Source organism: Phanerochaete carnosa (assembly GCF_000300595.1).
Source record: "Phanerochaete carnosa HHB-10118-sp unplaced genomic scaffold PHACAscaffold_1, whole genome shotgun sequence".
NCBI classification, from domain to species: domain Eukaryota; kingdom Fungi; phylum Basidiomycota; class Agaricomycetes; order Polyporales; family Phanerochaetaceae; genus Phanerochaete; species Phanerochaete carnosa.
In genome coordinates, this window is record NW_006767628.1 from 2,576,673 (window position 1) to 2,598,489 (window position 21,817).

The 21,817-nt window shown below is 53.9% G+C and overlaps 8 protein-coding genes across 8 annotated transcripts; 5 read left to right on the forward strand and 3 right to left on the reverse strand.

Moving 5' to 3' along the window:
* Positions 1 to 378: 378 nt before the first annotated feature.
* PHACADRAFT_189969 (uncharacterized protein) lies at positions 379 to 582 on the forward strand (the record flags this gene model as incomplete). The annotated part of the gene is made up of 2 exons (XM_007390226.1): positions 379 to 385; positions 422 to 582. 2 exons carry the CDS (start codon positions 379 to 381, stop codon positions 580 to 582), a joined length of 168 nt encoding a protein of 55 aa, XP_007390288.1.
* Positions 583 to 2,693: 2,111 nt separating this feature from the next.
* On the forward strand, positions 2,694 to 3,166 carry PHACADRAFT_24083 (uncharacterized protein; the record flags this gene model as incomplete). The annotated part of the gene is made up of 2 exons (XM_007389515.1): positions 2,694 to 3,006; positions 3,156 to 3,166. 2 exons carry the CDS (start codon positions 2,694 to 2,696, stop codon positions 3,164 to 3,166), a joined length of 324 nt encoding a protein of 107 aa, XP_007389577.1.
* A 741-nt stretch (positions 3,167 to 3,907) lies between these two features.
* PHACADRAFT_203991 (uncharacterized protein) lies at positions 3,908 to 5,558 on the forward strand (the record flags this gene model as incomplete). Its single annotated transcript, XM_007390227.1, has 6 exons — positions 3,908 to 4,302; positions 4,353 to 4,514; positions 4,575 to 4,763; positions 4,821 to 4,985; positions 5,036 to 5,218; positions 5,269 to 5,558. The coding sequence occupies exons 1-6, from the start codon at positions 3,966 to 3,968 to the stop codon at positions 5,556 to 5,558; spliced, it is 1,326 nt and encodes a 441-aa protein (XP_007390289.1). The 5' UTR covers positions 3,908 to 3,965.
* A 103-nt stretch (positions 5,559 to 5,661) lies between these two features.
* Positions 5,662 to 6,154, forward strand: PHACADRAFT_247028 (uncharacterized protein; the record flags this gene model as incomplete). The annotated part of the gene is made up of 1 exon (XM_007390228.1): positions 5,662 to 6,154. Exon 1 carries the CDS (start codon positions 5,670 to 5,672, stop codon positions 6,150 to 6,152), a length of 483 nt encoding a protein of 160 aa, XP_007390290.1. The 5' UTR covers positions 5,662 to 5,669.
* Positions 6,155 to 6,161: 7 nt separating this feature from the next.
* Positions 6,162 to 7,085, forward strand: PHACADRAFT_110624 (uncharacterized protein; the record flags this gene model as incomplete). The annotated part of the gene is made up of 5 exons (XM_007390229.1): positions 6,162 to 6,431; positions 6,491 to 6,505; positions 6,566 to 6,641; positions 6,705 to 6,880; positions 6,943 to 7,085. Exons 1-5 carry the CDS (start codon positions 6,421 to 6,423, stop codon positions 7,082 to 7,084), a joined length of 420 nt encoding a protein of 139 aa, XP_007390291.1. The 5' UTR covers positions 6,162 to 6,420.
* Positions 7,086 to 7,112: 27 nt separating this feature from the next.
* PHACADRAFT_247029 (uncharacterized protein) lies at positions 7,113 to 9,738 on the reverse strand. The gene is made up of 2 exons (XM_007390230.1): positions 9,154 to 9,738; positions 7,113 to 9,097 (listed from the first exon to the last, which is right to left on the reverse strand). The coding sequence occupies exons 1-2, from the start codon at positions 9,711 to 9,713 to the stop codon at positions 7,471 to 7,473; spliced, it is 2,187 nt and encodes a 728-aa protein (XP_007390292.1). The 5' UTR covers positions 9,714 to 9,738; the 3' UTR covers positions 7,113 to 7,470.
* A 728-nt stretch (positions 9,739 to 10,466) lies between these two features.
* Positions 10,467 to 11,520, reverse strand: PHACADRAFT_84062 (uncharacterized protein; the record flags this gene model as incomplete). Its single annotated transcript, XM_007390231.1, has 5 exons — positions 10,467 to 10,618; positions 10,676 to 10,759; positions 10,808 to 10,961; positions 11,030 to 11,380; positions 11,431 to 11,520. The coding sequence occupies 5 exons, from the start codon at positions 11,518 to 11,520 to the stop codon at positions 10,467 to 10,469; spliced, it is 831 nt and encodes a 276-aa protein (XP_007390293.1).
* A 577-nt stretch (positions 11,521 to 12,097) lies between these two features.
* PHACADRAFT_133693 (uncharacterized protein) lies at positions 12,098 to 21,773 on the reverse strand. The gene is made up of 42 exons (XM_007390232.1): positions 21,393 to 21,773; positions 21,092 to 21,334; positions 20,920 to 21,037; positions 20,512 to 20,863; positions 20,358 to 20,459; positions 19,956 to 20,303; positions 19,863 to 19,903; positions 19,609 to 19,809; positions 19,422 to 19,553; positions 19,353 to 19,370; positions 18,985 to 19,303; positions 18,628 to 18,933; positions 18,541 to 18,571; positions 18,476 to 18,488; positions 18,242 to 18,416; positions 18,138 to 18,190; positions 17,953 to 18,084; positions 17,735 to 17,904; positions 17,497 to 17,686; positions 17,388 to 17,437; positions 17,236 to 17,337; positions 17,066 to 17,185; positions 16,983 to 17,016; positions 16,815 to 16,929; positions 16,743 to 16,760; positions 16,635 to 16,693; positions 16,543 to 16,582; positions 16,309 to 16,489; positions 16,095 to 16,257; positions 16,032 to 16,037; positions 15,772 to 15,974; positions 15,479 to 15,720; positions 15,307 to 15,426; positions 15,133 to 15,254; positions 14,860 to 15,081; positions 14,762 to 14,809; positions 14,429 to 14,710; positions 14,353 to 14,377; positions 14,172 to 14,299; positions 14,024 to 14,122; positions 13,532 to 13,973; positions 12,098 to 13,480 (listed from the first exon to the last, which is right to left on the reverse strand). The coding sequence occupies exons 1-42, from the start codon at positions 21,662 to 21,664 to the stop codon at positions 13,473 to 13,475; spliced, it is 6,045 nt and encodes a 2,014-aa protein (XP_007390294.1). The 5' UTR covers positions 21,665 to 21,773; the 3' UTR covers positions 12,098 to 13,472.
* Positions 21,774 to 21,817: the final 44 nt, after the last annotated feature.

A 21,817-nucleotide genomic window follows, 5' to 3' on the forward strand; every position in this document is an offset into this window, starting at 1 on the left:
TCCGCCCCCCCGAGTCGGCCCGTTTCCCAATCCAAATTTCCGCATAGGCACCGTTATACGGCGCAAGAACGACCCTCTAGAGCCCAAGGACTACGAAGACTTCGCTGTAGAGCGCAAGACTGACCCTTTCGACCCCAAGGACTACGAAGACTTCACTGTAGAGCGCAGGGCCGTGAACGGCTTCACTGCCATTTAAGAGTCCGAGGACGGTCAGTATCTTGTATCATTCAGCTTTTCGATTTCAGTCCTAACGCATCGTTTGATAGGCAACGCCAACGGAGGTAGCCTCACTAGAGATGAGGGCCTCGGCCCATCTTTGTAGGATGGGTCTGCGTAAGGCGGTAGCGGTGGCATTTCTAACGGCGGTAAGCCTGTTTCATGAGACGTATAGTACGACCTCAGCACTGACATCGGGACTCAGGCTCTGTGAACGGCGGCGAGGGTGGCAACGGGGGCAGCGGCGGCTCTGCTGTTGGTGGCGATGGTGGCAAGGCAGCTGGTGGTGCGAACGGCAGCTCCGCCAATGGTGGCAATGGCGGCGGCTTCCCGACGCTTGACTTGGATATTATTTCGGCGGACTAGTAAACATCATTGATACCTGTAATTTATTGGACCGGGCATGCATATCCCAGTGAAAACCCGCGCCGCTCAGAGCCACGGGGAAACACGTCGTGCTAAGAGAGATAAGCTGAGCTATTTGGGGCGACTTGAGAAACCTGTCAGACGCCCACGTGCTTGCCTGTCAGTCGCGTCGAACTTCGTTGGGTTGGGATCGTCTGACTGGTCGTGTCGGATAACTCGCTTGTCGTCCTGTCCCAAGTTGGCTGTACATTGCGATCTGTCCCGCATCCCAATTCAACAAGTTTGGACTCCCATTATACTGTAGTTTTACGACCGTAGCGGATGTCACACGTCACAGGGCCCTCATCCTGTCCGTTAGGCCCTGATCAGCAAGCCCACGGTGGATTGCCCGCTGGCGGGCAATGCGCGCTTCAGCCACCATCCCCCCCTAGCGTGACATCCAAATGTAGAAGTTAGTTGATAATAGATAACCCTGTTAATCAAATCCTTATCTATTGACTTGCTGCCGCAATACCACTTGCTCACCGTGTTTGCACTGCTCTTCATGGCCTTCCTTCTCACGGAAGAGCAGCGTCGCCATGCTGCTGCACTTGTTGTGGCTTTAGTAGGTGTAGTCATGATGGAAGAGGCCCAAAACCGGTACAATCCCATGCCCTATCATACCTCTGTTCTTACAGTACTTGGGTTGAAGAGCTCTTAGAATTTGTTGATGTTTCAGGAGACTTTGTGGTGCATTTCAGGCTGCACGAAATTTATCATTTTCCCGCACCGAGCGGGACGCTTTCCGTGTATGGCGCCTGGTTAACTACATGAAACGTGTACGAGACCGAACGCGACCAGCAATACCGCAGACAAATGCACTGAGACCGGCAAGAAAGGTAGACTGTCCAAAACAATGACACAATACAACAAGAAAACCGGGCGGGACGGGAGGGAAAGCGCAAATAAAGGACTCGAAGTCTAACGCAGATGGAGGTCAGAATGCTAGCACGAACCTAACGCAGATGGAGGTCAGACGGGACGAGGCGTGCGGCCCCTGTCCCTCGCGGCTGCACCATCTGCGGTCAGGAGAATCCCAGTTAGGTACGCCCACTGCTGACAAAGCATCGATGACGTACTTAACACTCCTGAGCAGGTCCGTGTTCGTCCGCTGTTGGACTCATCCTGCTGCGAGCAGGGGAACGGGGGCCGCGGGCCTCTGGGCGGCGACGAAGAGCGCTTCGAGTCCGCGTGCGCGCGGTCGCTCATTCGACTTGTGTAAACTTCCTCGAATCAGCTCCTCCGCTGAGGTGCGAATTTTCGAGACAAAGGCTCAGGGTGATAACAGGGCCATGAGAATACCGCATAAACGGCCGCCGTCGCGAGGCGACGACGGCATAATTCGATTCCGCAGCGAGCGGGACAAATGCCATACATGGGTGTGCGGCAACATGAGAACTGGATGGGACCGGATATATATCCGGAAAGCATCCGAGGACCAGCGACCGAGTGCCTGGATGCGGTCGTCAGGCCAGCCAATGCTCGTAAAAAACGTCGCGCCGTCGTTTAAACTCGATTAATCATTTTCCCGCACCGCAAATGGCTACAAAAGTGGTAGCAAATCTATCATTTTGGGACGCCAGAAAGCCACGGCTTCGAAAATGATACAGTTCTGATGGCTTGACCGGGACATTTCAGGTGATCTGAAATCAGCTCATGCCCGTAGTGTAGGTGGGCGCCGCCGAATTGTTAAACATCATTTGTTGTCATCTCGACTCCGCGCGCGTGTGAGTTCAACGTTCTGATACAGCTCACGCGTCGGCCCATGTCTCAGAATTGGGGCCGCACCACGGATGCGAAAGCTGTACGCTAACTGTGTGGCTCCATCCGCGATACTGTATCTGTCTCTGACAATCGGTGTCAGCACGGGTAATGTCCAGTCGCGCGTTTTTCGGTAGACTTGGGCGACACAGCAGATGATCTCAAGCTCTTTGTCGTCGCTATAAATATGAGCTCGATAACTCCTGTTATTCCTCACTCTAGCATCTGTCCTTTCCTGCTCATCGAGCTTGTCTCTCAACCTCCTTCGCTCTCGTTGATATCTTTATCACTCACCGCTGCCCTTCGTCTAAATGCGTAGCTCATTCATCGCTCTTTTCATTCTCGCCGCTACCGTCGGTACTCTCGCGGCTCCGACACCCGTCGACCCGTTTTCCCAGAAGCTAGAGCGCAAAACCGACCCTTTCGACCCCAAGGACTACGAAGACTTCACTGTAGAGCGCAAGACCGACCCTTTCGACCCCAAGGACTACGAAGACTTCACCGTAGAGCGCAAGAACGACCCTCTAGACCCAAAGGACTACGAAGGCTTCACCATCAAGGAAGGCTTCACCCTCGATCTAGCGTCCAGACAAATGTTACAATACGATGGCTTCGAGAACGGCGGTAGTACCGATGGCGCTGGCGCTCAGGCGGGCGAGCGCAGGGCCGTGAACGGCTTCACCATCAAGGAAGGCTCCACTGTGAAGCGCAAGGACGGAGGCTTCACCCTCGATATAGTGTCCAGACAAATGTTACAATACGATGGCTCGGAGGAGGCCGGTAGTACCGATGGCGGTGACGCTCAGGCGGGCGAGCGCAGGGCCGTGAACGGCTTCACTGCCATTTAAGAGTCCGAGGACGGTCAGTATCTTGTATCATTCAGCTTTTCGATTTCAGTCCTAACGCATCGTTTGATAGGCAACGCCAACGGAGGTAGCCTCACTAGAGATGAGGGCCTCGGCCCATCTTTGTAGGATGGGTCTGCGTAAGGCGGTAGCGGTGGCATTTCTAACGGCGGTAAGCCTGTTTCATGAGACGTATAGTACGACCTCAGCACTGACATCGGGACTCAGGCTCTGTGAACGGCGGCGAGGGTGGCAACGGGGGCAGCGGCGGCTCTGCTGTTGGTGGCGATGGTGGCAAGGCAACTGGTGGTGGTTCAGCGAACGGCAGCTCCGCCAACGGTGGCAATGGCGGCGGCTTCCCGACGCTTGACTTGGATATTATTTCGGCGGACTAGTAAACATTATTGATACCTCCAATTTATTGGACCGGGCATGCATCCTGGACTTTCTCTTTCGTGTGTTCGAGTATCTTTCCCGACGCTGCTCTGAAAGCGCTCGAGAAGCACGAGCTTCCAGCTGGATTCGGAAGTGCGCCTGCCAAAAGCGGCGATTTGTCCGATTCTGGACACCGATGGTCAGCCCAGGGCTCGAGAAGACGCAGCGGGCTCCGAATCGCGTCTTTGCTCGTATATAAGGACGGCAGACGGGCTCGACGGATCCCCCAGGCTCTCTTTCTCCCCCCATCTCTACCTTATTCTCTTCTAATTCGCCACTCACTCTTTCGACCTACAGCCCAACATGCGCAGTCCCGTCATCGCCTTCGGCATTCTCGCCGCCACCGTCAGCCCAACTCTCATCGCCGCTGCACCCGCCACCCCGCCGATCCCCGGCGCGGGTGCTGTCACCAATGTCCCACACAGCGTACCTCTCGATGCGGCGCGTGTTCCACCCCTGCCCAACACCAATCCGCTGGGCTTCGTCAACGGCGGGCTCCAAACGGGCAGTAATCACAAGCGTGCAGATAACCCAGAAACCGCAGGTGGTAACGCTCGCACCGGTGACACTCAGAGCTCCGACGGCGGTAGTGTCGCAAACATTGGCGACCCCGACAGTACCATCACCAACGACGACTCGAGTGAGTGTGTTCCTACATCGCATCATGGCATTGAGCTGACCTGATGACAGACTTCGGCGGTGATGCCGACACTAGTATTTCTGGAGATGCCACGGGTGGTAACGGTCGCGGTTTTGGACCAGGAGGAAACGCCTTCACAGGCAACTCTGGCACAGCTCGTGGGGGATCGGTGTTCAACTCGGGCGGTAGTGTCGATAGCACCGATGGATCGAGTAAGTAGCTCTTGGTCCTGCAGCGGAATACTTCCTGACTCTTGTTTTTCCTAAACGCAGATGTCCCCGGTGCTGGAAACGTTTCCGGCACTGGTGATGCAATTGGTGGCGATGCCGCTTTCAAGAAGCGTGCCATTGACTCGGACACTGCCGGCGGTAATGCACACTCCGGTTCTTCCAGCAACACATCGAGCGGCTCGGTCTTCAACGAGGCTGAAGACGATGGCGAGATCACGAACACGGCGTCGAGTAAGTTGGATACTCACATCCAAGTTGTATTGATTTTAATAGTTCCGTTCCATTCAGACGAATTTGGTGGGGACAACGCCGGTGATTCTTTCAGTGGCGACGCGATTGGAGGTAGCGGCAAGGACCGTGGTCCTGGCGGCAATGCAAGCTCCGGTGGCGCTGGGGCATCCAACGGCGGCAGGATCGTTAGCGAAGGCGGAACCGTGACCAACACTGATGCCAGTAAGTCGAGCAAAAACATGGATGCTTATGTCGTTCTGATGGTTTTCCAGACACGGCCTCCAACGGCGGCACTTCTACTAGCGGTGATGCGATTGGTGGCGACGTCGCGAAGCGTGCGTTCGACCAGAACACCGCCGGCGGCGATGCCCACACGGGCGACTCGTCAAATGTAAACGGCGGCGACGTCGTGAACACCGCGGAAGATGATGGTACCGTGACAAACGCGGATTCGAGTGAGTGCGGCACCGTATGAAACGAGTCGACCGCTCACAGCTGCCCATAGGTTTCGCTGGAAACGGCGGTGACACTACAACTGGTACTGCACTTGGTGGCAACGGTGACGACCGAGGCCCGGGTGGAAATGCCTCGTCTGGAAACTCTGGCAACGCCCGCGGCGGCAACGTCGGCAACTTTGGCGGTAACGTCGACAATACCGGCGGCTCGAACATTGCTGGTACCGGCGGCACCAGCACCACTGGCGACGCCATCGGCGGCAACGTCTCGAGCGACGGCCTTGATGATGAAGACGACGGCCTCGACGATAGCGACGTCCCCGACTTCGGGCGCAAGTAGAGTGGCTGTAGTTTGTAGCAGAGTAGTGAAGCACAATTACTATCTTTGGCATCTTCCTCTTTGACTTTGATCCCGCGTGCCACAAGCGCCCATAACTATATCCGAACCGTGATGTCAGACGCGACCCACAGCGTCGGAGAGGACGAGTTCGACGCCCTCCCCGACGTCTACGCCGGTATCGACTTCGACAAGATCGATGCCCTCTGTGGCCACCCACAGCCTGCAACACCCTCGTCTGAATACGAGTTCGACGAGCTCGACGATGCGACGTGGGCCGAGATCGACGCCGTAGAGGCTCGCGCGCTGCAGAACATCGACGGAACAAATACGTCCCCAGCCGAAAGCTATGTCTCGGAAGGATTACATGACATCTTAGAGCGGGGATCTAGTGCAGAAGACAGGCCAGGGCCCCGGGAGCGTCCATGTACGCCTATCTCCAGACACCACCGAGACGGTAAGTCTGGCTTGAGCCGGCATGAGGGGGCAAGTCACACACCCCTCTGGAAGGTTGTCTCGTCCCCCTCTGTGCTGTCTCGGAGAAGCCAGTGGCTCGACTTGTGCGACGCCCCTGCTGTCTCATGTGCATTCCGCTAATATCCCCGCTGCAGACGATCCCTCGCTACCGGAGACGCGGTTGAAGAGGTTCCGCGCAGGCTCAGGCACTCCTCCACCATTGAAGAAACGCAACATCTCTTCGCCTACGCAACAGCAAGCGAAGCTACCACCCAAGCTACCTGTCAAGTCGCCCTCATCCAAACCACCTTCACGGTCATCGAAGTTTCCATCGAGTCCTTCGAGGTCCACGCAGCAAACAACATCCCAGACCGTGCGAAAAGTCCTGGCAGATGTGGGCGATCAGCTGATGTGCCCCATGTACGTGCCTCTGCTTGTTCGATGGGCGGGCGCGACTGCTCAACGCGCGACCTTGTCAGATGCTGTGATTTATTGTACGCTGCACCTCGCGCGCGACTCTTCGCAGAGTTCGTTGGGTTAACCCCACATTACAGTGTATGTGTACAAATTGGCTCTGCATGTGGCCACAGCTTCTGCGGGAACTGTGGGTGGGACTGGATAGCGAAGACCGTGCGTGCTACACGCCTCTGCTCGCCCCCGAGCCCCTTACCTATTTTGTCCCCTGCGCTCCAGATGCCCGCACCTACATGCCCCTACTGCCGCACGCCGCTCAACAGGCAGGCGCCTATGATACCCAACTTTGCGATTGAGAGCATGGTGCAGAAGCTTGTCGCGTCGCTAGCGGAGAATGGCGTCGACGGCTGGGACGAAGAGGGTGAGTTATGGCGAGAGTGGCAGGAACGACAACAGTGCGTGCTTTCCGCTCTTTATTTATCTAGAATGTTTGTGCTTAGAGTGTGCTTTATCATAGGCGATGGAAAGCTGGAGCCGCTGCACGAGCAAGCGAGCTTGAAAGATATAGCGAGGCAGAGACTCCGCCCGCGCCTGCATCTCCTCCGCAGGCTCGGCATGAACAGCTGCTCATCAATCCCAGTAACGAGCCAGCGGGTTGAACAAGCCGGCAAGGAGAGTCTAGTGAAACAGGTGCCCAGATGTATTTTGCATGACTACACGTGAATGGGAAACGAACAGTGACGATGCCAAAATGATGAATGTGGATGCGAGACCGAAGACGAAGATGTAAGAGACGATGGGATGCGGGGGGTAATTGCGCCATGATACATGTTACAAGTGCGCGAGTGAAACAGGAGGAGGGAGCTGCTACAGAGTGCTGGATACAAACGTGATAAACATGTCTACTCGTGAACGTTCATGGGTTATCCACCTGGCGTGGAATGGCCCTATCGTACAAACATACAAAGGGAAAATAGACCCTGTCTTGGGATCGGGGGGATGGAGCGTCACAGACGTCACTATCTTCTAAGTCGCGCCGATGGCTTCAATCGACAGCGATCTCAAGCCGGCCACCCTCCTGGGAGCCCTGCAGGCCGAGGAGGAAGACATTGTCCGACACGCGGGCACAGCTGTATCCGGCGTCGCCCTCGGCGATCGGCTTGCCGCCAAGGTGTATTTTGAGGTCCGAGAGTGCGCGCCGCGCGTGAGGCGCGCGAACGAGGAGCGAGACGGTATTGCTGCCAATGTCCGCGAGGAAGCGCGGTTTGGGCGACGCGCGCGGCGAGATGAATACCGGCGCCGGACGATCTTCCAGTGCGTGGACGACGGTCTCCATCGACGGAGCGACCTCGATTTTGCTTGGCGTGTAGTGCTCCTTCTCGGGAAGCTCGTCGTCTGACTCTGCCAGAGTCGTCCCGGAGGGCGATGCAACGGCGCCGATCGAGTCATAAGTGTTCAGGTAATCCTTGTCTTCTTCTTGGGCGCCATCAGCGTCGCTCTTCGCATCAACCTCGTCGTTTACGGTGGGATCGACGTTAACGTTATCCTCGATCTTGTGCTCATCGTCTCGCACAGCCTCTTGCTTCTTCTCAGGCTTCGCAATATAGAACCAATAGCTAGGCATGCCCCAGTATCGCGCTACCGGAGCGAAGAAGCCGAAGACCCTGGCGATGACGGAGCGGAAGAGCCAGGCGAAGAGCAGGCGCAGCAGACCGCCGCGAATAGGCTGGGAACGCGAGGTAGGCAAGGTAACCTGCCTCTCGGACTCCTTGCTCTCAATTTCCTTGCTCTCGGGCTCTTTGGGAGCGTCTTCAGCCTGTTCCTCAGACAATTCGTAGAGAGGATCCTCGGAGGGAAGCGGCGGCGACAAAGGGGTGAGCGGTGCAGCCGGTTCCATTTCCTTCGCGACGATCTCGGCGATCGATGGCAGGGAGATCGACATGCCACTTGAAGCGCTCATGGAGAAGGATGAAGAAGAGGTAAGCGAAGCCGACGTCGGCGGAGGAGACGGCGGGGGAGTGGGAAGCAGGCGAGCGAGCTCTTCCTTAGACGTCTCGGTCGCGATGCGAGCAAACGACGATGGAGACAGTACTGCGAGGTGCCAAGGGAGCTCTTCATTAGCCTGTTCGAGGACATGGAGGGGTGAGAGAACGAATTTCCCTCCATAGGGACCAATCTCGACAGAGAGGTCGGAGGGATCGGTGGAGACCGTGATGAAAGCAGGTTGCGCCAAATCGACAAGGGCGGTCCTCTCTTTGCTGATATGTGGGCACACGGCAAGCAGGTCATCGTAGGTGAGTCGAGTTCCCTTGCGAATAGCTGCGCATGCCGCAGGTACAACGGAGACGGAGGCAGGCGCACTGTCCTCGGCAACCCGAGATTTGAAGACAGCGTAGCCATCATTTCTGCCTATGATTTCAAGACCCGGAAGCATCGACCGGGCACTCTCAATGAAGGAGACCGCACCAGGGTCCAGGATCGTCAGCCTGCTGGAGTTGTGAGCTGACACTTTGCCCTCCGCAGAGACGCCGACTGCGGACGAAGACTCCGCGCCAGCATAAAGGAAGAGGGGCTGAGAGATTCCGCGAGTGCGGAAGTTTTCTGCGAGACGAGGAACAAGCAGGACAGCTTTGGAAGCCGAAGCAAGCGCCTCGGGGGAATATGTAGCCCAGCTGGCAGATTGTTCGTGAGTTATGAGCTATGCAGTAGACACACTGTAATAACTTACCCTTCCTCGTCCCACACCCACGATGTCCAGTTCGACGGCTCCTTCAGTTGGATGGCGGGGACACTCTCGGCAGAGTTGCAAACGACAACACCTTCCTTAAGAGAACAGCCCTCCGCCAAAGCAAACCGCTCCTCGTAGCGCTCGAGAACAAGGTCTCCATTATGCCCCCAGCCGCCGAGCCATTCAAGGCCCCACGAACGAACAAGGCGGTACGTGAAAGAGTAGCGCGAGCCGCATAGCGAGTTTGGGAGGACCATGTCGAGGTAGATGTCCCTGTCCGAAACCGCAGGTGCGTCGACAGCCGGCGCGAGCGCGAGGTCCGGCGCGCTTTGTTCGGCCTTAGCGTCCTCAGGGAAGACGAAGGGCACCGCGTGCCAGTCGCCATTGCTGCCGTTGACGGGCATGTTGGTCCACATCTCGACGCGGATGTCCTCGCGGCGCGCCTGCTCGAGGGACTCGCGTGACGGGAACGACGCGGTGAAGCGTAGGTGTGCGTCGCCGATTTCTGGTACATGAATGGTGGTGTACGAGCCAATACCGGGGTTGAAGGAGGGATACATGGCGGTGGGCCGTCACGTATGAGAGGGGGACGAGAGGGGCGTAAAGGCGGGGGAGTTGTACAGTAGTTACAGACTACCGGAGTCTGGAGTAAGATGTCTGAACAGCAGCGAGGGTTTAGAACTATATATCCCCAGATTATCTGTGGATATCGCAACGTTTGATGGAATCTCGCGATGGACGTTAGCCGAGGATACAGCAGACCAGGTGGATGCAGCGAGGCAAGACGCAAAGCCGAGCCAGCGAGAGGAACAGCAGCCTTACACAAGCGCTCAGCGGTCTGTAAGTTGCCGATCCACAGCCTAACATCCTCCTCATCCCACGACTCTTTGAAATCTGAGCCTATTTCGGCCGTATTGTATGCACGATAGGACATTGATGCAAAGGCTAGATATCGGCACATCAAGCGCACAGCTTCAAGGGTCGGGAAACAAGACCCAAACGGCGCCCTGTGGAGTGCAAGATACGCAGAAGCCAGTGATATGAGAACGCGTGCAGGCAGCATGTATCTCGTCCATTGAGTGGGTCTGCGCATTTAGCCTATACCCTCCACGATGGAACATCACTAGGATGGGATAGACGCAGATGTAGAAACAGAAGCGGGTCCGGACTCACAACGGCGCGTCTTGGAAACCTTCATCGGAGAGTCGGCATTACGATGGGATCAGCCGTTTGAAAAGCCCTGCTGTTTACAATTACACGTACATGCTTGTTCTCACTGTCCGGAACAGACTTGACTTCTTATCCGATTCGTATCAATCGTCTGGACCATCCTCGTCGTAGTCGCGGCCTCTCCCTCGTCCGTTACCGCTCACACCGTGAAAAGAGATTGCGCGGGCGACAATATCGTCCAGCATATCTGGAGATAGGTCGTATTCCGAGCTGCGGACCACGATTGCGTATGCTGCTATGAACAGAAGGCCGTCAGACTATTTTCACGGCCATGAGGGAAAAACATGCTCACCATCTTCGATCTTCTCTAAGGATTGCGAGGTGACGTTTTGCTTCTTCCGCAGATCTTTGAAGTAAGGGGTCCAACCCTCAAAATCTGCACAAGGGAGTATTCAGTTGATGTGCCTCTCAGGGAAATGGTAACACCTGCCTGCCCTGCAGTTTCTGACAAAGATGCAGACATCTTGTGCTTTGGTACGTCCTCCACGACGCGATATTGCCGAGATAGCATAACGCATTAGCTCTCCGGTAAGATCAGAAAGTCCCAGGAGATAATCTTCAAGCGGAAGTGGAAAGTACTGTGTATTCACCGAGGGTATCAACGATTTCAATGCGACTCTTTGTGTCATATAAATCAAACACGCACCGGTATTCCCTTGTCGTCCGACAGAGATATCTGCACTTCCTTATAGCTGATGAGCTTCCCGGTTTCGAGGTAGTGCGCGAAGCTGAGAGCCTCAATATACTCTTGCAGGCCCGGAGATATTTGTCGCTGATACCGCCAGAAACGGTCCCCTACAAGCTCGTGTCGTACGTTGGCGAACATGGCCCGAACCTCGCGGAGTTTGTCCCGGCCTCTGGATGCGGCCTTCAAAGCACGAGCACGGTCTCCCGTGCCTTCACCGCCGCCTGCAGGATCGTCTGGCGCATCGTCCACCATTATGCGATGCAGAAGGAATATGACTTTCTTTGAGAGGTTCGTGACATCGCGGCCATGCTACTACGGGATGTTGAGACGAAGACGGACAGGCGGGTGGCGCAGCGGACCTTTATTAGACGTTCTCGCCTATCATTGTGATCGTCGAGCTCATCTCTGAAACACTCGAACACCGATAGAATGGCCTCTCGTGATCCCATGTTCGTCGGTGCGGTATCTGACATGGATGCGGTAGTCTGCAGAGGCGAGAGCGGGGCGGAGAGCAAACGAGAATTCATAAACGTAAACACCGGAGGCCTGCTCCGGCCCCGGTCTTGGCCTAAACAGGCCTGAGCCACAAGACACAGACGCCGTAAGTATGGACACCTTCCCCGCTAGGAGCCTTGTCCACCGCTTACTGCTCCTTTCTCTTCTTTTCATTTCCCTCTTGACTACCCACTCACCTCACCGTTGTCGCCGCCGCCGACACCGTGCATACTCTAGATGGCGTTTACCTCCAAGTCGGGATGCCCCATGTGTGGCATAGTGGCCTCTGCGGTCCACGGCTCCTCTGTAGCAGAGGTACTCTACCGTGACGATAACTTCACCGTATATCGAGAACGTGCAAATCCCGTGTCGAGTAGGGGACACATAATCATCGTCTTCAGGTCGGTAGTGTATCATCCGCTTCATCATGCGCTATGGCTGACTTTCACTCCTAGTCTTCATGTACCATCTCTGTACAACCTCGTGAGTAGCGAATACGCCCACTATCCTTGAGCTGAACCAACTGATCTTTGCATGTTCCAGTCTTCCAGCGACCTCCCTCTACTCGTGACAATACGAGATCTTAGTCGTCGATTACTGAATTCACTGCTAATTCCCTCAGACTCTGAGAATCCGCCTGATACACCTGTCACACCCGTCTCCTCACGCCCTTTGACCGTCGACACGTCACACCAAACTACTCTCGACGACAGCTCGTTCCGAATAGGATTTATCACACCACCCTTCCGTGATAGCAAGATCCCCGTGACAGACCACCTGCACGCGCACGCATACATTCTCCCTACCGACCTCATGGGCTGGTGGCGTGCTGTGGGATACAGCGGTCTAGCCTGGTACGCAATTGATGACTTGATCGCGGAAATCAGGTATGCATGCTATTCTTACGCCTTCCCTTTGCCTCCGCCCTTCAGGAACGGTGTCTCGGTGTGCAGCACATACACAAGTGCAGCCTCAACAATGTTCGTCAGGAGACGAACATTCATATTGCACTGCGGCGTATCTGGCCGTTACGTCACTTACGTGTATCATGGACATGACTGATCCCGCGATTTCCCTGTAGGGAAGAAACGTCGAACAACCGCGTACGCTCTGGCCCCAAGCCGAAACGCGCACCGCGTCCAATCGACCAGGTCCCATCCGCGGGGGCTCGTCAAGGTCTGCCCAATGGCGTAGAGACGACGAACACGGGGCTCGGCATCATAGATCCAGAAGATCCAGAGCTCAGCCCGGGCGTCTTGCGTCCTTTAAGCTTCAGCGGTCCGTCCTCGTCGCACTCGCCAGGAAGCTCAAGAGAGGACAGACGTACATCACTGCCAGTCGCTGGCTCTCTGCGCTGAGACGTGCGGGGGTTGTCGTCCACGCCACAGGCGGCTCCTGCGGGGTTGTTATGCCAGATCGCCGCCCGACTTCAAGAGACGTGGGTGCGGGGGTCAGCCGGTGAGATGATCTGTATCTGAAGTTCGTCCACTGTGGCCTCGATACTCTGTTGGAACAGTGATATCCGTCCAACGTTGCTAGCATACCTTCACGCACATTTGCATTGTTCGCTTCTCGAGCAATACCATCGCATTTATTTGGTACCATTGCAATGCAAAGCTACCTGACGGCCGCACTATTCATCAACTACTTGTGACAAGACTCTAGAACGCCTTTCTGTCGGCCCGAACGGCGTTCTGGGCCATGAGCTCCACAGGTGACACGTACATGCTGGGGTGTGCACAGTCTATTGTTAGATATCGACAGCATACGAGCGGTGAGAACAATCAGGACTGGATTGAGGATAGCGATTACATGTTTCAGTGCGATATTATGGAATGTGGATACAAGAAGGCAGAGTACGCTCGAGATTACATAGCGAGTAGATTCGCGTATAGATGCGGAGAGATTAAGCATCTGATAAAGCCGTCAGCGGGCGCCCCTCAAGCAGTGAGAAGCGGTACTCACAGTAAGAGGACCCGGTCAGCAAGGTCGACAATGCCGCGAGCTGGTCTTCCGTGAACTTTTTCGAGTCCTCATGCCACGTGTCCTGGTGCGTCTTGCGGAAGTTCCTTGCACACCGGCGTACGGTTGTCGAGATCGGAATTGGGTCGTACGTGTGCTCGGCGAGGACGCTCGTGAGGAGCGCAGGCATCCAGCGCTCGATCGTATACGGATAGCTCTCGACCAGTGCGCATATCCCCAAGATCGCGGCGTGCCGCTGACGGAGGGCGGAAGTGTACGCAGGCGATTTGCGGTCGGGCAGGTGGCTGTTCTTCGACAGGCGAACGAAGCGGTCTTTGAGAACGAGGACACTCCGGCGTGGGGATACGCGCAGAATGCCTGTGAGAGTGGTTGCTGCCATCTCACGGACTTCGACCACTTCGTCATCGAGACACCTGCAGATGACCTAACGAGAAAGTCAGTATATGTCTGAATATGAGGAAGCAGTAAACTAACCTCTATCATTTCCACCGCCTTAATGTCGCTGATGGTTGGTCCGTGGCGGAAGTAGTACACTTGAACAAGCGGCAGAATTTTCAGTCGGACCCGCCATGACTAGATTGTTTTCTGAGCATGCGTTCAATCGTCAAGGTTGACAGCTTACAGGTGACGTCTGAATGGCCTTGAAGATTGCGTCCAAAATTGGGTGGATAAGCGGCCTTGGCGGCATCACACCACACATCCTGTTCAGCAACACTCTTGCACGATTTGCCAAGTCATCATTGTCGTTGACTAAGGAACCATATTTAGCGTCATCAAACTTTCAAGAATAAATTAGAACTTACGCTCCGTAAATCTGAACAGCTCCGGCTGCCGAAAGTGAATAATAGCTCTGGATATACTTTTGCATAAATGACATACCATCAACGGAAGAATATAGTCGAACGTCGAGACTGCATTGGTGTCATGAATAGTCTGGAAGAGCCACCTGCAGACCAGGACGCCGACACGATCGTACGTTGACTGAAACGCTCTGACACCAGGCAGTCGCTCTTCCCGCCAGGCCTTGAACTTCTTTGCCAGTTCCAAGACGCGGCCTTCGTGATAGAAACCTCGGATGGCCATGATGTCTTCGTCTTGGTTTGCCACTCTTGACTCAAGGACCACGGCCTCTACAGTAGGCACCGTCGTGTTAGGACGCCGCTGAAAGGACGCTTAGCGCCGGGTAACATGTGGAATTCCAGATGCACTCACCATGATCTTTCCACAGAAGGCTAACATCTCGCTGATGTACGCGAGAACCTGTGTGCGTGCGATGAGAACTGACCCGTGTGCTGTTGGAAGGTACTCACATCGTCGTGTTCGCTGGCAATTTCGGTCCATACTCGACGGAGAGTCTCATCAGACCAGGCAGCGAACTTCCAGTTGAGCTCCTCGTAAAAGGCGCGGAAGAAGCTAAGGACTTTCACGACGTCCGATGTCGACTCCGCATTGAAGTCCACAGCAGTAAACTCTTCCACTAGATAGTCGACAAGCGGCTGCAGTCTCCGGGGGTCCTTGTTCGAGAAGACATACTACAAGACGACAAGTCAGCCTCGGAGGAGATACAGAAGCGGGAACTGTACCTCAAGGAATGAAGTCCAGATGGAGATTACTTCGTTGGAAGTATGACCGAAGACCTTATTGATGTAGGGCTTGAACCACTCCCAGAACTTAAGCTGTTTCTCCGTCGACCAATGCTTCGAGCCTTTCGCAGGAGTCAGCTTGGACTATCCTTTCTCGTGTCATATCTTACTGACCAGCGATGATGCCCGCCACCAGCTCGGCGGATGCTCGTTGCTTGTTCTTGTCACTATCGGCCAGCAAGGTCTCCAAACTTGGCCGAAGCGCTTCGAAAGGCTCGTCCTCCAGAAGTTGGACTGCAACAGGCTCGTCAATCGTAGTAAAAAATATTGAGCATCCGATACGTACAGATGGACTTAACACAGGAGGCGTTATCCTGCACGATAATCTCCGAATGATTCTCTGACGAGTAGTGTTTCGTCAATTTTTGCCAGAACTTGGGCTGCACAACAGCTTCTCGTATAGCCTGTAAGGCTTCCTGACAGTCCTCTGCCCATGGTAGCAAAGCTGAAGATGAAGGGGGTGGTGCAAGATAAGCGGACACGTCTCGCCATGCCAACCAACCACTTGAGAGTTTCTCGCACAGGATACTAATAAAGGAGTTCAACTCCGGTTACGTCGCATTGAATTCCAACACTTACGCTTCCTTCCGTGCCTTGGCGACGTCAAGCGGCTCCTTGAACTGATCCAAGAATAGAGCAGTGAAACTTTGCGTTGGTTGAAGCACCTGCACTCTGCGTTTGAGGGGATTGCGGGTGTTTTCAAGGGCGAGATCTTCAGAGCCATCGTTAAAGGTGCGTAGCTTGATTAAGCGGCTAATCTTCATCACAGCGCGTTGTGAATACTTTCCATGACGATGTGAGACAACAATCAAAAGCTAGACAAAAACAACGGTACTCACGTAGCGCTATTTAGTAAAAGTCTGTTAGTGTTATTTTCACGACATTCGCCTTTGGGAACGCACCATACTGAAATTGGAATCAAGCGTGGCATTCACGAGGTACTTGATATGTGCTGTCTTCATGGGCTTGTCGCGGCGGACCAGCGTACGTAGGCATCGAACAGCAACCACCGCATACTTCCAATGGGTAGACGACGACTGAGCAACTTTGAGAATGGCTTCCATCTGCACGACATGTTTAGCAGCCGCCATTGTCAAGAAGAGTATGTCACAAACTGTTTGGTCGGTTCCTTGATTCCAAAGCTCCACGCGACTGGCTCGTTGTGCAGCGCAGCGACGGACAAGATTCTCATCAGACGCCACCGCAAGGCATCTACGCAAGTTGTGTATCTCTCTTGTCAGATGCTTATTGTCGATGTCGTAGATCACGAAGCAGGGCTCGACAAAACTGCTCAAAGCTAGATAGGTGATAAGTACAATATATATTCTTTTATGCGCAACAAACACGTACAAGTCTCCGCTAAAGCATTAACGCATTCTTGGATCGAAGGCTGAAAGACACTTGAGTTGCATCGCGATATACAGACCACATGAGTCACCCACCTTCTCGTTGTGCTGGCAAGCAAAAAGCTTTTTCATGAACTCAGGGGCAAGTGTCGGGTCTACGTGACATCAACAAACTAGCACTGAAAAGCTTCAAGATGTACACACCGCCTACCGCATACTTGGCTGTAGACACGTGCTATCAGCACCAATTGTCTTGTCAGAGAGACACAAACGTACCGAATGCAGAGGTGTTCAGCGTCCACAAAGCACCTTTCATACGATCGTCCTCGGTATTTGGATCCAAAGCAGAATATAGTACGGGAAGAGCGCGACGACGTAGCCCATCGTACGTCTGTTCAAGAAGTGAGGGTTCAGTGAAGTAATACAGCGAGCTTGCAGACTTACATTGCCAAGGCTGTCCAGGAGGGACTGGCTAGCTCTAGATTCTAGTTGGTTAATGATTCGCTGATGCACTGAATGATGCGCACTCTCTAACGGTCGCATAATTCCAGAGACACCATTCGACAATTTCGTCGATGAGGCTATCCTCCAGTGGACCTCGCTTGCGTTCGACACTATTCCACCTTAGGCGCGCTGCATGATACAAACTAAATGTCGATGAGATTGACATGACCTTGGAACGGCTCGGGGAACGTACCGAGCCCGTCGAATAAGGACAGCTCTGGGCCACACCTTCTGGTTCGCGTATTGACGAGTGATGTTCAGCTCAGTGAGGTAGCGGTCGAGTTGGACGTAGTAGCTGGTAAATATACGTTAGTCACTATGCAAATGGGCACAAGTGTGACTTACTTGTCCCTACTGTCGCCGTAGTCGAGCATATAGGTACGTACCGAGCGAATCTGAACTCGCATAGGCCAATCAGTTCATATAGCGACTCTTGTATCTGACGCTCACGTACCAGCATGTGTACAGCATCGAGGATATTTTCCTCGCCTTGCGAACGCAGCGACTTCGATGCTTTGTAGAGCAACTCTCCGAAGCGCCCTTTCAGCTCAGCCATGTATTGGTGGCGAGGATCTGCAGGATCTGCAAGGGCGAAGCCCGAAGCGAGCGGCTCGACAGAGGCTATCATTTCTGGGATCTCGTTCCTGTAATACCGTGAGTACGAGTGGAGAAAACATGCAGGAGAGGCCTACAAGATATCCGAAGTGTCAAGAGCCGACCGAGCATCTTCGGGAGAGATGAACTCTTTCACGAACGTCGGAATACCAGCGAAGGCGTTGCGAACCAAGCTCATATGCCTGAGGTGATGGTGAGAACCTATTTCGACCATGAAATGGCATAAACAAGCCTGCAAAAGTCGTTCCTCCAGACAGCGTCGCGAGTAACTCCTACAGTCTCTTCAGCAACGTACAATGATGATAGACAATATGGACATACCCGGCTCCAACAGGGTTTCGATGATGGCCATAGTAGGCTCGACAAGCTCCTTGAAAATCTGCAGTGCAAAGTCGATCTCGGTGTCGTCGGGCACATGCCAGTTGGGCTTCATTAAGATTAGCTCTCGAATCTCGCAGCGGTATACACACACACCTTGACCTCGCCTGGAGAATAGAGACGGCCCCAATATTTGTAGTGGTTCATCTGAAAGTCTAATGCCAGAATATAAGCTGACGTTGAAAGATAGATCTCAGGCCGCGCACCCTCACTATTCCACTCATCTAGGTTTGCGAATTTATTCTCAAGTGGATACGTATGGGTCAACGTAAGCAATATGCTTGACAGTAACTTGCCGGTCGAAGAAAAGCCTCGTTTCGCCAGCGTCTTCTTGTGCAGATACTTGAGTAGATTCATCAGTTCGGCCTTGTACTTGAGAGCCTTCGAGACAAAACGTGATCATCAGTCCACGGCCATAACGTTTTAGTGACTAAACAAACCGCCTTTCCGTCGCTACATGTCGATATTAAGTGTCGTATTATTTGCATGAGAATGTTATACTCACTTATACATGGCGCCACGCAGGATAGCTAGATCTGTTCCGAAAAAGTTAGCAACGGCTTTATATAGTTGAGCAAATTGTCAAGCTTACTCCAATGCAAGCTTGCGTCTGACGGCAGCGGCGTCGAGTTGAGCGACGTCGTTCTCACAGAGCTTGCTCCATGCTCCAACTCAGTACGAATACTCTGCATGCAGAACGGCAGGAACCTTGCAAGTGTCTTGGCAGGGTTCGCGTTCGCAACGCACTCTACAAGCTGGTGGATTGCGCGGACAGCGTTCGATCGAATGTTGTTGCTCGCATAATCGAACACCATGTTGAGTACCATGTCAAAGAGCGGATCTGACAGATGTACGCAGATCTGGCTGAAAGCACCGCAGACGGCGTCGACGAGGTTAACTGTGTGCCGTTGTCAGCGCATATAGCCAGCGATCTCAAACACATAATTACCTTCGGTCGGCCCTCCCGCAGTTCCGTTCGCACCTTCCTCAGGCAGGTTCTCAAACAAGACAATAACCCGTCGTAAGAACGCAGCTATCCAGTCAGCAAACTCTGTTGACATGCCGACAACGAGCGCGTCCTCCTCTTCCTTAGAATAACGGTCCTCTTCACCGAATGAAATCTTTTCTGGTAGCTTGGCTGGTGACACGGATGACTGAGGAACAGTCATGCCCGTGTCCATGTCCATGGGCTGCGAGTCCTCGCCCCCTGGCAGCTCGCCGAACTTGATGTATTGCGCGACTTCGATGAGAAATGCTGTGGTGCAGAACTGGAACCAGGTTGAGTAGAAACAACAAGTGGGCACGTATAGAACGTACCGTCTTCAGCGGATCATTCTGTAGAGATGGTCAGATATGTTACAAACTCGTCTGTATGAAGTCACGTACCAAGTCAATCCCCGGTAAAAGAAGCTCGAGTATTGGTAGGAGGTGTTTGGCACCAGGATAGTAGATGTGCCGACACACCATGGCTGGCGCGACGGCCCCGAGGGCCTTAATTACAGCGATAGTGCGCTGAGTCTGGGAGCAATAAATTAGATCTGCTCACACGTACAACTTCATATGCTATGCGTACCTCTACAAGAGCTTCAAGGGCGGGTACCGCTCGCTCTAGAACAGGATGAAGGATGAGGTCGGGTTCCATCACACTCATCGACTTCAGGGCGCTTTGGATGTTGGCGACGGTTGTGCTGTCCTGCGAAAACATCGCAAGCAGACAGACAGTTCTCAGACTCTTAACCAATTCGCGCCGCATATCGCGAGTCAAACGTCGGTGCTTTGTGGAATTGTCAGAAAAATAGCGTCATGTGAAAGAACTGAAATTTGCACCTTTGGTATCTTGCAATCAGGCTGCCGTTCTTCATGCCATCCTAGAGAAACAAGATTAGTATTTTGCGGGAAATATCGTTCTACAGTGCGTACGCTTGTTGAAGTCAAACACGATATACTTCACGAAAGCACTCAAGTCATTCGTCCAGCTCCCTGAATTCGAAGGGTGAAAGAAGCCTTCTGTGGATGCTATGAACTTCACAAGAGAGTCCAGTGCCTTCGAGCCAGCTAGGTATGTTTTCACTTTATGATGGCCGCCCTTGCCGAGCGGCGCGGACAGGTAGTCACCCAGAGCGCCGTGCGCCAGGCCGTTTTGTTGGGGCAGAGGGGTGCTCGTGCCAGACGCCGCTGGGGTGTGGAAAGCTGGAGTAGGTGCTTGAGAGCCGGGGGCAGGCACACCATCCGGAGCCATAGAGTATATGACAATGCGCGCGAGGGATGCTGAGGAGGAGGGTCAGTCGCCCGCCTGTGACAAGCCGGATACCCATCACATACGGATTCGCCATGCCGGCTTGGGTAACCTGCCGACCTCGAACGACGCCTGGTTGTCAGCACTGGGCCCCGTCGTGAGCGATCCTGCATCGGCGAGCGGAATCTCTATGGACCAGTGAGCACGCGTTCGCAGCGAAGTGAAGTGGATGAATCTCACCCATGGATGCCAAACACTTCGTCATAATGAGGTTCCACTCTCTGTCGCTGAATATACCGACATCCCTGAAAATGCCAGACCAGCCCCACTTCGTGTCCAGGTCATCCTTGGGCCACTCGGGACGGCCTTCATCTTCGGATCTTTCGTCATCTGGGATGTTCTCAATGCGCTTTGGTTCGCTAGCACCGGGATCCACGTGCATCTCGGCAATACGTGCTAAAAACTGAAGCATACGTTCATCATACATATACGAGTTCAGAGACTCCCAGAGTCGAAATAGCATGGGAAGATACGACTGAGGGTGTGAGAGCGGGAGGAATGTGAGTAGATAGTATTGCGCAGCGAGTGTTCTCTGCATGTAGGCTGCATGAATAGAATACATTTTAAGTAGGCTCGACAACCACTCACGCTCAAGCTTGTACCGTCTATCATAGGCACAAAAGTGGCGAGCATCTCATCAATAGCTGCAGGATGGAAGAATCTTCGTACACTTTCGGCTATGTATCCCATGTACCACGAGGTTTGACTAGGTAGTAGGACATGAGCTCATCTATTACACCCGCAGGTCATGACAGCTTACCTGATCTCATATTGTCGCCTCGTCAAGAACAGGTCCTTACTCAGAATCTTGTAGATGGGCTTCCATGGCAATCTCATGTCATCGATGGACAGCTTTCTCTTCGACCTCGTGAGAGTTTGCAGGTTGTCTGAACATGTTGCGACGATGTGCGTGGGCATGCCTGGAGTAGTGCATATGTGGTAGTACAGCTTTGCGAGCCTAATGCGCTTCTCCTTGGGGATGGGATACTTCAACATGCACCAGCTAGTATCGCGAGACATCAGATTCTTGGTGCACGGGACGTTGACCGAGTGTCACATACTACACCAGCATACTATCCCACTGTTGCAAACCAGGGTCATAATCTTTCGCCTCCAAGGATTGCATCAGACGTAGCAAGATGAAGTCGAGCATACGCTGCATCTTCTCGTTGGGCTCAACAGCGTATGGAAGACTCTTGACATAGTTTTTCATCTTCTCCATGTAACGGTCCTCCTTCTCGTGAATCCCGTTGACGCCATTCGGGGCCCGCGGTGTGTGTCCATTCGGGCCGGGGTCGTGGATCCTGAGCGAGGAGACATCTGGTATGTTCATGACAGCGTGCAGAGCAAAGAAGCGAGAGATTGGCTGGGAATATCAGTAAGTGTAGCTAGTATGGGTCCGGCAGGGGAGTGAGCAGGAGCAGATGTCGTAATATTTGTGGTTTGCGTAGGCTTTAGCCTTTCAAGCAGTGGCGCTCCGTGGACG